We start from the raw sequence: 12,245 nt of genomic DNA on the forward strand, positions 1-12,245 counted from the left end.
GGCACCTAAAACCCCTAGTTCCTTTTGGAGACCTTGGCCAAGGCTGTCCATCAGAGCCAGCTGTGGTGTCAATTCTAGTAGCGGGCCGGAGAGTTCTCAGTTCAAGCCCAGTTTCTCTCTCCCACACACAGTCTCAGGCATCTATTCTTAAACATTCTCCTACTCTCTGGCTCTGCTATGAGACGGGGTCTTTGGGGCCGAGCTCAGGGGAGAAGGTCTCAGGTCATTCCTTAATGAACAAATACTTTATTTTGCTAAGAAAACAGATTATTTCTCCTCTAGGGGAAGCCAGATATCACTGTGAGCACCTCTCTTTGGTGAGAGACTGAACACTGCTCTAATCAAAAGCGCCCCCTCACTTTTTGGATGGTCACTTAAGAGGCACCCAAACTGGGGCTTAGGAAGCTATTCTAAGATGCACTGCTGGGCCTCCGTGGAGGTGTCGCCTCATGTGCACGCTAGCCCTGGAAACCGAACTCCTTGTACTTGCTGGCCATGTCATTTCGGAACAGCTCCAGGGCCTTCCTCATCGCAGCCTGGGAATCGGCCCCAAAGTCCGAGGGATGCTTCTCAGCAATGACCTGGACAATGATTTCACAGATGAACTGTCAAGAAGGAGAGGGGAGAGGGAAAGGAAAAGGAAAAGGGAAAAGTAAGCATCACTCACAGTAGGGATCTTTCAGTAAATGCAGAGTAAAAAATTGTTTGCAGATAGTGGAAATGACATCTGTGGGGTTGTCTACACAGACACTTAGCTCGCAGCAAGCAGGGGTGTAAATCTTCCCCGCACTATCCTGCCGTGCACTGAGTGTCCATGTGGACCCAGCTGCCGCATACTAAAAGTTCCTTAGTGCGCTGTGATCTACCCTGCTTTGAAATGGGAGTAGATCAAAGTGCACTAGGGAGCTTTTGGAGCATGGCAGCAGGGTGCATACAGGCACTTAGTGTGCAGCAAGTTACTGCAAGATAGATTTACGCTCCAGCTGGCTACAAATTAAGTGTTTGCATAGACAAGGCCTAGGACTGAATTCAGTAGTCCTTCCCTCAGCCATTCAAGAGGCATCGTGGCCTATAAAGCACTAGGCTGGGACTTGGGAGACACCTGGGTTCTAGTCCTGGGCCTGTCACTGACCTGCTTCGTGATTCTAGGAAAGTCACTTCCCCTCCCATCCTTTGTCAGCCTTGTCCATTTACACTGTCAACTCTCCCTCTGTGTTTGCGTAGTGCCTAGCACAATAGGTCCCCGATCTTCAATGGGGCCTCCAGGTGCTGTACAGGTGTTATACAAAGAAGTCCCTTGGGTGCTGTCACTCACTGATCTAATATGATCTGGTTTCCCACGGGTGCTGGTGCTGCACCCACTGGTTTGTTACTGTTAAGGGTTGCATGTGAGCAATGTAAACACGGGGACTCACACACCAGGAGCTGAAGCTCCCAATATTACAGGGGTCTCCTACATCACACAGAGCTCTTACAAGTCCAGCTAGACATCAGTGAACAGAGGTGCAACCCCCCCTCCCACTCAAGCCCATATTCTCTACATACACTGAACCCCCTCTCACCCAAGGAACCCTCTCCAGTTCCCATACCTCCAAGTACTTGACAGGGATTTTATGCTCCGTGGCATGGCTTTTTGCCAGTGGCTTCAGCTCCGGTTCATGATTGTTCTTCAGCTTCAGGATTCTGCCCAGGGCGGTAAGGACAGTGGTGCCGTGCTTCTTCACTTCTTCGGAGCTCTTCAGCTCATCGATCGTCTTCAGGTGTTTGAACTTGGCAAAGCGTTCCTGGGTCTCGGGGTGAACCTGAAAGAGTCTGTGAACAGAGGCGGGGAACCCATAAGGTGCAAAGGTGGAATGGGGGGAAAAAAACAGGAATTACCAGACTCGATCAAATCCAAGGTCCATCTAGTTCAGTGTCGTGCTGATCTCTACACTGCAGCATGATTGCAGCTCGAGTACACATACCCAGGCTAGCTTTAATCTAGCTAGACCAGGTACTGGAGCAGTAAAGCTGAGGCAGAACAGACATCAGCTTGGGCTAGCCATCCAAGTAATTAACCAGGGTTCGTGGTAGGCTTGTCCAGTCCATGCGACTGTGGCTTTGCTGCTCTGGTATCCAAGCTAGCTAGAGTTCGGGTATCCCTACACACACAGCAATCACACCGCTGACTGCAGTATAGACATACTCTCAGATAGTGGCCAGAACCAGATACTTCACAGGAAGGTGTAAGAACTGCACTAGTAAGCAGATGTGGGATCATTTGCCTCCCATTAAGGTCTCATCCTAGCCCTCAATTGTTTGAGATTAGTCTGACCCTTGAAGCAGGGGTGTTGGAACAATTTGTACAGTGGGAGTGCTGAGAGCCATTGAACCAAACTGTAAACCCTGGGTATGATGGAAACCACTTCAAGCCCAACGGGTGTGGCAGCACCCCCAGTACACTAGGTCCAGTGTACTGAAGCATGAAGTTTTAGATCCTTTCCAAGTTTTCAGTAATAATTTTGACAACTCAGGCTATTCTTGTTGTCCACATAAAGACCTAAACCTTTTTGGATGTTTGCTAAGTTCTTAGCCTCAACAACATCCTGTGGCAGTGAGTTCCACAGTCTAATTGCACATTGTGTGGAAAAGTATTTCCTTCTATCCACTTTGAATTTTCTGCTTTTACATTTCATTGCACATCCCCTTGTTCTTGTGTTACGAGACAGGGAGAACAGAAGCTCCTCCCCTGGACCAAGCATCATCTTATAACATTTAATACTGTTCCCTCGTCTTTGTCTCCTTTCTAAGATGACCAATCCCAGCCTTCTCCATCTCTCCCCATGAGAGGCAGGCAGGCAGTGCACTTAACATTTTCAAGTGATGCCACAGAGCAGGTGCCCATCTTACTTGTTTTTCACAGCTGTTTAGCCCTTTGGCACCAGTCACCTGGGATTGTGCCAGTGTATTAGGATCAGGGTAGGAGCATAGGGCCAGCCGGGACATCACGGAGTGACTGACATTTGTCTGAGAAAACCCTTCTTCCCTCACCTGCCATGAGGCTCTGAGGATTCATACAATTTAATGCCCTGGCTGCTTCTTCAACCTCTGCTCCATGAGGCATTACTGCCATTAAACTCTGCGTTCCCATCTGAGCCCATCAGGGCTGCTCTTAGATTGACCAGCAGGGAACAACGTTAGACATGTACAGCACTTAAATACAACGGTCAAAGGTGCTACCAAAAGCCCTTTGACAGAGAGGTGTAGCCGGGTGCTGTGCCACAGAGTCCTGTGTGTGTGCAGACAGCAGTCAGCACTCCCAACATCATGGCAGAGTGTGTGTGTTAATTCCTACCACTTGTCTTGCCCATCCACCAGCTAAGCCTGATATCTGACACCGCGGTTCTGCCGCTGTGCACTGTTTGGGAGCAACTGGGTCACAGGAGCTGGAGGAGCACAAGGCCTGCAGCCATCCCAGGGCTGGCGAGTTTCCCACACCATCCAAAGCTACAAACAGGAGCTCTGTTCCCTGAAATGGAGAGGGTGGGAAGGTGATTAAAAACAGACCTGTCGCCATCCCTCCCCTGCTGAATTTACTGGGGGTTGGAGACATGGGGGGTGTGGGGGGGTTGATACTGCAGGCAGCCAATCCCGAAGGAAATGTCACTTTTGCCCCACATTCTACAGTGACAATGAAAGGGGAGTACTGGCTCACATTACTATTATTTATTTCTATCGCACCGAAGAAGTATGTATCATTTGTGTCACAGTAGCACTGAGATCATGGCTCCATTGAGCTGGGCACTGTACAGACACAGACAAAGAGGCCGTCCCTGGTCTGAAGATCATACGCTCCAAATAAACGAGGCAAAAATATTGGTATCCTTATTTTATATGAGGGGGAAACGAGGCACAGAGAGGTAAAGTGACTTGGCCAAAGAGTCTGTGGTACAGCCAGAAACTGAACCCACATCTCTCGAGCCCAGTGCCTTCACCAGCAGACCACCTCTCACAACATGATGGCCACCATGTTTCACTGCCATGTGGAGTGATACTATTGGCCAGTAGCCGGTATGCCAGTCCCTCCACCTTTAACTAGAGACCCCTTAGAGGGCAGTAAGAGGGGAGTTCAGCTTCTATGGGCCATTCAGTCTCGGGCCAGATTCTCAGTCTTACAACAGCATTATATTAGTTAGATTAAATTGACAAACACCCCGAGTATATGGATAATAGGAACAGCCTGGCAGCAAAATGATTCTTTATGTGGGTGACCATTTTCTACAGGGCTTTCATTTAAGAAGGCACCAGTGTTACTAGAACAAAGGATTTCTGTGTCAATTTTGTCCTTGATCGGGTACTACATGTACCAAGATGGGTCTTTTCCTTCTTGTTTGTTTCTTCCCCATGACCTGGTTTGTTTCAGAAAGAAATGATTGGCCCAGAAGTCTCTCTTAGGGAAGGACATGCAACAAATTGCTTCGCTTAGTATCATTTGAACGATATGCTATTGTAGTTTATAAGCGAAGCAATTTGTTGCAGACACGCTCTCCACCCAGTGCAATGTAAGGAGCCTATCAGGACCAATTAGCTTTGTTAAAATGCCACCGCTAAATTGGAAGAAAGGTTATGATCATTTCTATGCTTGTGATCGGTCTCCCTTCACCCTCTGCCTGGCTATGGCTAAATTATGTCTGCCAAAGATGATACATCTTTTGGACTCCTAAAAATACCTCTGAAGAGCAATTTTTGTTTTGCTTGAAATGCATCCAGCTGCATCAAGTGGCAAAAATATTTCCAGGAGGTGATATCTACCTACAAGCTCTTTCACTTAGCAAAAGCTGGCCACACTACTATGCCAGCAGAAGTCTGCAAGGCCTCCCTGTATTCAAATCCCTCTTGATTTCTACAAGAAACCAGCTGGCTGATTAGGTCTTGGGGCAGTGAGGGATAATCTATGTATGTTATGCAAAAAACAAACACCCCTTGCACTTCTTCCCCATTATGTTATTAAAACACTGTATTGCCAAGATGTGGTTATACACCACCATGAATATAGCCACATCTTTTCATATTGTTTATGGCAGGGGCAGGCAAACTTTTTGGCCTGAGGGCCGCATCGGGTTTCGGAAATTGTATGGAAGGTTGGTTAAGGGAGGCTGTGCCTCCCCAAACAGCCAGGCGTGGCCTGGCCCCCGCCCCCATCCGATACCCCCCATTGCTTCTCACCCCCTGACAGCCCTTTCCCGGGACTCCTGCCCCATCCAACCCCCCTTCTCCCATCCAACCCCCAGCTCCCTGTCCCCTGACTGCCCTCGGAACCCCTGCCCCTGACCGTTCCCCTGCTGCCCCATCCAATTCCCCCTCCTTCCTGACTTCTCCCCCTGGACCCCTGCCCCCATTCAACCCCCGTTTCCCGCCCTCTGACCACCCCCATCCCTGACCAACACCCCCCTTCTTTCTGATTTCCCCCCCGGGACTCCTGCCTCCATTCAACCCCCCTGTTCCACGCCCTCTGACCACTTGAACCCCTATCCACATCCCCGCCCCCGACCCACCGCCCCCAAGTCCCCGGCCCTCTATCCAACCTCCCCCCACCCCTGCTCCCTGCCCCCTTATTGCGCTGCCTGGAGCACCCCCCGCGCCGCCCAGAGCACCAGGACAGTCAGCTGTGCCACCCAGCTGAAGCCAGCCACGCCACCGCACAGCACAGAGACTGGGTCAGGCCGCGGCTCTGCAGCTGCGCTGCCCCAGAAGCTCGCAGCCCCACTGCCCAGAGCATTGTGCCGGTGGCGCAATGATTTGAGGCTGCGGGGCAGGGGCCAGGGGCTAGCCTCCCGGGCTAGGAGCTCCGGGGCGGGGCAGGAGGGTCCCGTGGGCTGGATGTGGTCCGTGGGCCGTAGTTTGCCCACCTCTGGTTTATGCTGTATTCATTTCCCCTACCCTCCCTCTGTCTTGTCTTTTCGATTGTGAGCTCTTTGGAGTAAGGACAATTCCTTCTTTTCTGTTTGGAAAGTGTCTAACATACTGTGGCTGCTACCAGAACCAAAAATTGTCACACAAGAATACTACACTCAGGATATTTTTCAAGAGCAAAGAATAGACCTTTCCATTGAAGGGCACAGAGTATGGGTTTGCCAAGCAATGTTGGTCCCCTTCTTAGCTATGCTTAAAAGAAAACATTCTCGTTCAAAGAGGGGAAGCAGACCGATAGATTCTCCAGTCATCTGCACCATGGCCTCTCCTTGCAAGTGTACACCATACCTCTGGTACATGGGATTTAGCCCCTCTTAAAATATCGACAACATGTCACTGGCGCCACATTTAGTTCAGGTGCCCTTACCATTACACAAGTAGAGCACTCAAAGCAACTTAACCAAGAACATGTTTATGTGCAGCATTTTTTAGCATGCACCTATGGGGACTGGTGGCCTCTGAAATAGGGCAGGCAGAACTGATACATGAAGGGGATCTCAATTTACTGCTAAAGCTCATAGTGTATGTCACTTGAAACAGGGTGCCCAGGGGAATCAAAACCCAACATGCCCATCCCACTGGAGGGGACCTCAAGGCCATTGAAATGCTACTTACTGCTCCATCCCCAGGTGCTCAAAGACTCGGTATTGTGGGGCCTCCCTGGAGCTTGGCCTGGGGAGAACTCCCACCCTAACCTCAGAATCACACACGCCAGTGGGCGGGGGGGGGGAGTGCCCCATCTCAGACCACAGACTCAAGGTGGGCAAACTACGGCCCACAGGCCACATCCGACCCGTGGGACCGTTCTCTCTGGCCCCTGAGCTCCTGGCTGGGGAGGCTAGCCCCCGGCCCTGCCCCTGCTCTGGGGCGATGGGAGGCAGTCAGGGGTGGGGGTTCCAGGGGCAGCCAGGGAGCGGGCGGGTGGATGGGGCAGGAGTGCCGGGGAGGGGAAGTGAGGAAGGAGCGGGGGTTGGATGGGGTGGCTAGGGGCAATCAGGGGACAGGGAGAAGGGGTGGTTGGGTGGGGCAAGGGTCCCGGGGGGCAGTCAGGAAGAAGAGAGGGTGTTGGATGGGGTAGGGAGAAGTTAGGGATGGCGGGTCAGGGGGCGCTCAGGGAGAAGGGGTGGTTGAATGGGACAGGGGTCCTGGGGGGGCAGTCAGAAAGGAAAGAGGGGGTTGGATGGGGCAGCAGGGGGCAGTTAGGGGCGGGGATCTGGGGGCAGTCAGGGGACAGGGAGCAGGTGAGGTGGATGGGACAGGGGCCCAAGGGGGTCATCAGGGAACAGGGGGGTTGGATTGGGCAGGAGTCCTGGGGGGCCATCAGGGGCGAGAAGCAGGGGGGGTTGGATAGGGGGTGGGAGCCGGGCCATGCCTGGCTGTTTGGGAAAGCACAGCCTCCCCTAACTGGCCCTCCATACACTTTCTGAAACCCGATGTGGCCCTCAGGCCAAAAAGTTTGCCCACTCCTGCTCTAAGGAATGCTCAAAAGCAGATTATTCCTAAAGTCCAGTGCACCAGGCTCTTGAGCCATGCTCTCTCTCGCGCTTCCATCACCAGTTTCATGCCTACCTGACTATAACTGCCTGTCCATAGACCGGGAGTTCTGGTTCCACCTTTGCCCAGATGCCCAGGACATGGCTCCATTCGTCATCACTGAGCCCCATAATTTGTTGGTGCTTGAAAAAAAAGAAAAGCAGAGATGAGGTTGTTTCCCAAGTGGTGCAGCTGTGTGCCCTGCCTCAGAGTGCGGCTAGAGAGCTCACTCCTGGGGTTTATAATCCCTCCTCACAGACGGACACCTGTCAATTGTCAGCTGGAGTTTCGCTCTCTTTCAGGCTAGTCTAACCTAATCTGCCTCTCTCTTTCTGGGAAGCTATTTTGGGTCAGGTGCTATTGTGACTGCCACTGATGGAATAATTTCTGCTTTTCCTATTGGGTTGGCACATGTCCCATTGCGGGCAGAAAGGGCACTGCTGAAGTGCAATGCCAGGAGCCTGTCACAGAGCTGGTGTCCCAAGGACCCAAGAGGCAGAGTCCAAGTTTCAAGCTGTAGATTTCAGAACCACATACTTGGCAGCACCAAGATGGACCATGTCTGTCTGTCTGTAGTGACCCTTCCTGTTGCACCCCCATTCATCCCCCCGGGATGGGCAACAGGGGAGGGCCCAGCTCTCCTGCAGAACTGGTTACTGATTACAAGAGTATTTCCTTTCCACTGCGGATCTGGGATTAGATTTTACATTTCCTTTTTAATATTTTTATTTTCTTCTCCAATAAAACAGGTGATTCTCTTTTAGAAAATCGCACAGTCTCATGGAGAAGTCTCCTCAGGAGCTTTTAGTTCCTCTGGGTCCAAATGCCATGTGTTCCCCTCCTCAGTCTCCAGAACCAGGAAAAAACCAAGGGGGATATTACATTATAGCACTGAACTGCTTGAATGTTGCAAGTTGGCACCCAGAATGTGTCACAGAGCCCCCAGGGAACCATTCAGCAAACAATACAAAACCTGATGCTTCAGGGCTCAAAACAATTTCTAACTATGAGAGACCAGGGTTAGACCTACTGTCAGGGGCAGATGATCTCACATCTGCATATTTCAGGGCTCTGAAGCGTCTGAGACAGGACTTTGGGCTAGATGGACCCAGGGTCTGATCCTGTCTGATAATGTTCTCTCCCCTAATGATCAGGGCCACCCAGAGGATTCAGGGGGCCTGGGGCAAAGCTGGGGGAGCTTCGGCACTTGTACTCACCTAGCAGCGGTCAGGGTCTTTGGCAGCATTTCAGCAGTGGGGCCTTTCAGTCGCTCCGTGTCTTCAGCAGCACTGAAGGGCCCCCCGCTGCTGAAATGCTGCCGAAGACCCAGACCGCCGCCAGGCTAGGGCTTGTGGGGCATTTCAGTGGTGGGGGGGGGCCTTCAGTTGCTCCGTGTCTTTGACAGCACTGAAGGGCCCCCCCACCACTGAAATGCCACCAAAGACGCGGCCAGGGCTCGTGGGGCCCCTGCGGGGGCCAGGGCCTGGGGCAAATTGCCCCCTTTTCTGGGCAGCCCTGCTAATCATTAACTAAATGTCTGTATCCCTACATTCAAATAACAGTGTGTTTGGAGAAAGCCAGGGGGGAGGGGGAAGGGGCAGGGAAGGACAGTGCTATGTTTACAGTTTGGGAGACCTACCAAGCTTCTTTATAGCTCCATAGAGAGGAAGCTGGCCAGGGAAGGACAAACAACTGGCAGACACACTGAAGTGGTGATTTATTCCCTCCCAAGTTCAAGGAATCTTTATTGACATGGTCAGAACATGGCCTGATAATAAAATTCAGTCAACAATTATTGCTGTAATATGCACCCGTATCTGTGGTTAAGCAGAAGTGAATCTACACAGAGAAAGGGAGCTCTTGTCAGAAGATGAACATTGGCACCAGCCTAGGATTTGGGAGATCTGAGTTCAGTTCCCTGCCACAAACTTCCTATGTGACCTTAGGCAAGCCACTCAGTCTCTCTGTGCCTCAGTTTCCCATCGTAAAATGGGGGTAATACCAGTGTCCTACTTCACAGTGGTGTTGTGAGTGTAACCCAGCCCTGAGGTGTGGGTATGGGTCCTGGGTTCATCTACAAAGGCACCTGATGCCTCTGCCCAAGGAAACCCTAGTGCAGAGAACATAAGAACATAACGTAAGACTGACCATACTGGGTTAGACCAAAGGTCTTTCTAGCCCCGTATCCTGTATTCCGACAGTGACCAATGCCAAGTGCCCCAGAGGGTTTCAGTGGAGAATCTCGCTAGGTTCTCTCCCCTCCTCAGGCCGAACTTTGTAGACAAGAAGGCCTGGCACCTTCTCTTCTGTGATGTAGGTTTAGCCTGGCAACGGTCAGCAATCTTGTCGCCCATTCCCAGCTTCTGACAAACAGAAGCTAGGGACACCATCCTGGCTAATAGCCATTGATGGACCTATCCTCCATGAATGTATCTCGTTCTTTTTTTAACCCTGTTATAGTCTTGGCCTTCACAACATCCTCTGGCAAGGAGTTCCACAGGTTAACTGTGTGTGGTATGAAAAAATACTTCCTTTTGTTTGTTTTGAACTTGCTGCCTATTCATTTCATTTGGCGACCCCTAGTTATTGTGTTATTGGAAGGCGTAACTAACACTTCCTTATTTACTTTCTCCGCACCAGTCATGATTTTATAGACCTCTATGATATCCCCCTTTATTCATCTCTTTTCCAAGCTGAAATGTCCCATACCCCTAATCATTTTTGTTGCCCTTTTCTGAACCTTTCCCAATTCCAATATAACACAAAGGGCCTGTTCCTTGGGAAAATATTTACCACCCAAACTCATACGGAGGAGCATTAGTCAGAATACACAAAAATAAAATAGCTATATCAGTTCTCAGAGTAATAAAACAATAACCAACAAAACAACAAAAGACAAAATTAGTCATATATAAACTCTACCGCCCACCCAACATTTACAGCCAGTGCAAACCACCCTGCTTCCTCTCCCAACAGCTAACATCTGCCTAGGCAAACAGTGAGTTCAGGCTCAGGCTTTGATGGATGGTGCAGCACTGAAATCAGTGACTCGCTTAAAACACAATATCAGGATAAACAAACAACGGTGTTTTTACAAACTACTGTATTTGCACCAAGGAGATTGTCATTGTGCCTCTCTGATCTGGATTTAAGTGTGCAGTTAGGCTGGCTTTCAGTAGCCTGACTGCAACTTGAAGTCTTCTGAGTGTTTGATTTCTGCTGAGATGACATTGTCCATTGTCCTATTAATTCCAAAAGCTCTTAAAATCTTCCTATGGGTAGGAATGTGGAGGGTAGAAGGGGCCTTCCTGGCTGTGATGCTGCTCTCCCTGCTACACTCCAAACACAGCCAAAAAACCAGAAGTATAACCAAACCCTTTGTCTCTGAGTTTTGGCTTTTGATTGGTTCTGGTAGTGCCGTCCAGCTTGTTGGATCTCTGCCCTGGACTCTAGGCAGTCTGGGAAATAGGATCCTGAGCCCCTGTTGCCATTGCTGCTGTAGTGTAGGGGCAAGTCCCCTAGACGCTCAGTGTAATATGTTAGGAAAAACCAATTCCAGAGGGGGTTACATGCTCCCTCACCTGGGAAAACTTGATGTTCCCATCAAGAATTTCAATAGACATTTAAAATTCTACATAAATTAAATTTCATTAATGTACACAAATATGCTGTCCTACTAAAACTTGTGCACAACATTAATGGTGTAAGGCAGTTGCAGTTGTCCCTCCATCCGTCTAGGAGGGAGGCCATGCCCCCTCGCTACAAGGCCTCTGGGAGGGAATTAACACTGGGGTCTCTGCCACTCGGCGGGGTAGAGCAGTAATGTCTATAAGCCCCAGCCCTCAGGCAAGGTGGGGCAGCACACAGTTGGGGGGCCTGGCTCTGGCAGACCGCCAACAAACACAGGTCTCTTGGCCTAGAGTGAGGAGCCTGCCACCCCAGGAGTGGGGTGGCAGGGGGACATGGGCCTGCTTCACAACACTGGGTGGCAGCCCAGGGCCTTAGCAATGGTGAAATGCTTCACCGCTGGGTTAGTGGGGAAATTTGGCCGCAAAACATTGGGCAGATGTCAGTCAGCAACACAGCCGAACTAGATTCGGCTCCCCTGGGCTACTTCCTACTCTCCTGTCCGGGGGCGGGGGGGGGGGGGTGTACCTGGGTCCCAGTGTCGTCATTCGCCTCACTGGGATAAACAGCTAATGGTAACTGCTCGGTGTCTCCAGCGACCAGCAGCTCTGGTAGTCACTCTGGGTCTCAGACTCTGTAACGTTCACTGTCAGGTCCGAGCTCCAGCCTTTCCAACTGAGCTGAAGGGCCTGCCTTTTATATTTCCACTTCCTGTCCCATCACCTCTGTTTCTGGCAAGGTGGGCGTCCTGGCTCTGCCCACCACGGGGCGGTCAACATTCTCTCTCCAACTACACAGTGCCTCCCCCGACTCACTACACAGTGGTTTTTAATATTGGACAGCATGCTCCTGACACCCACTTATACAGCACAGGGAGAGGTACTCTGGAGGAGACATCCGAGGAGTCAGAGATTCACTTTATGACAGTTTTCACCTCTTGACCAGACTGTCTGGGTACAGCTGTATCCTTGGCAGCAGTAGGTCTTGCACTAAGGCTCCACACCTGGGTCTGCAACTTCTCCCTCAGTAGGACTTTTCTCCATAACCCTGGCCATACCTTCTTGATTTTGTGGTGAAATTAAATGTTCGAGCTAAAGGGTTTAACTTACGTGCAGCAGTAAGGTTTTGTTGAA

General features: G+C 50.8%; 2 protein-coding genes across 10 annotated transcripts in view; one reads left to right on the forward strand and one right to left on the reverse strand.

Moving 5' to 3' along the window:
* LOC120371203 (apolipoprotein L6-like) overlaps positions 1 to 12,245 on the forward strand; it is a 71,917-nt gene that overhangs the window by 32,751 nt on the left and 26,921 nt on the right. The window lies entirely within an intron of this gene.
* MB (myoglobin) lies at positions 400 to 7,799 on the reverse strand. Its single transcript, XM_039486894.1, has 3 exons — positions 7,522 to 7,799; positions 1,590 to 1,812; positions 400 to 605 (listed from the first exon to the last, which is right to left on the reverse strand). The coding sequence occupies exons 1-3, from the start codon at positions 7,614 to 7,616 to the stop codon at positions 459 to 461; spliced, it is 465 nt and encodes a 154-aa protein (XP_039342828.1). The 5' UTR covers positions 7,617 to 7,799; the 3' UTR covers positions 400 to 458.

The sequence above is a fragment of the Mauremys reevesii genome, linkage group 1 (assembly GCF_016161935.1).
Source record: "Mauremys reevesii isolate NIE-2019 linkage group 1, ASM1616193v1, whole genome shotgun sequence".
Taxonomy (NCBI): domain Eukaryota; kingdom Metazoa; phylum Chordata; order Testudines; family Geoemydidae; genus Mauremys; species Mauremys reevesii.

Bases quoted from the DNA above. Each gene is read 5' to 3' on its own strand.
- MB (XM_039486894.1), bottom strand. From the start codon at position 7,616: ATGGGGCTCAGTGATGACGAATGGAGCCATGTCCTGGGCATCTGGGCA. The intron at 1,813-7,521 runs GTAGGCATGAAA...CTCTGTTCACAG, and splicing joins GGACAGGCAGTTATAGTCAG to ACTCTTTCAGGTTCACCCCG. The intron at 606-1,589 runs GTATGGGAACTG...CCTTCTTGACAG, and splicing joins TCCCTGTCAAGTACTTGGAG to TTCATCTGTGAAATCATTGT.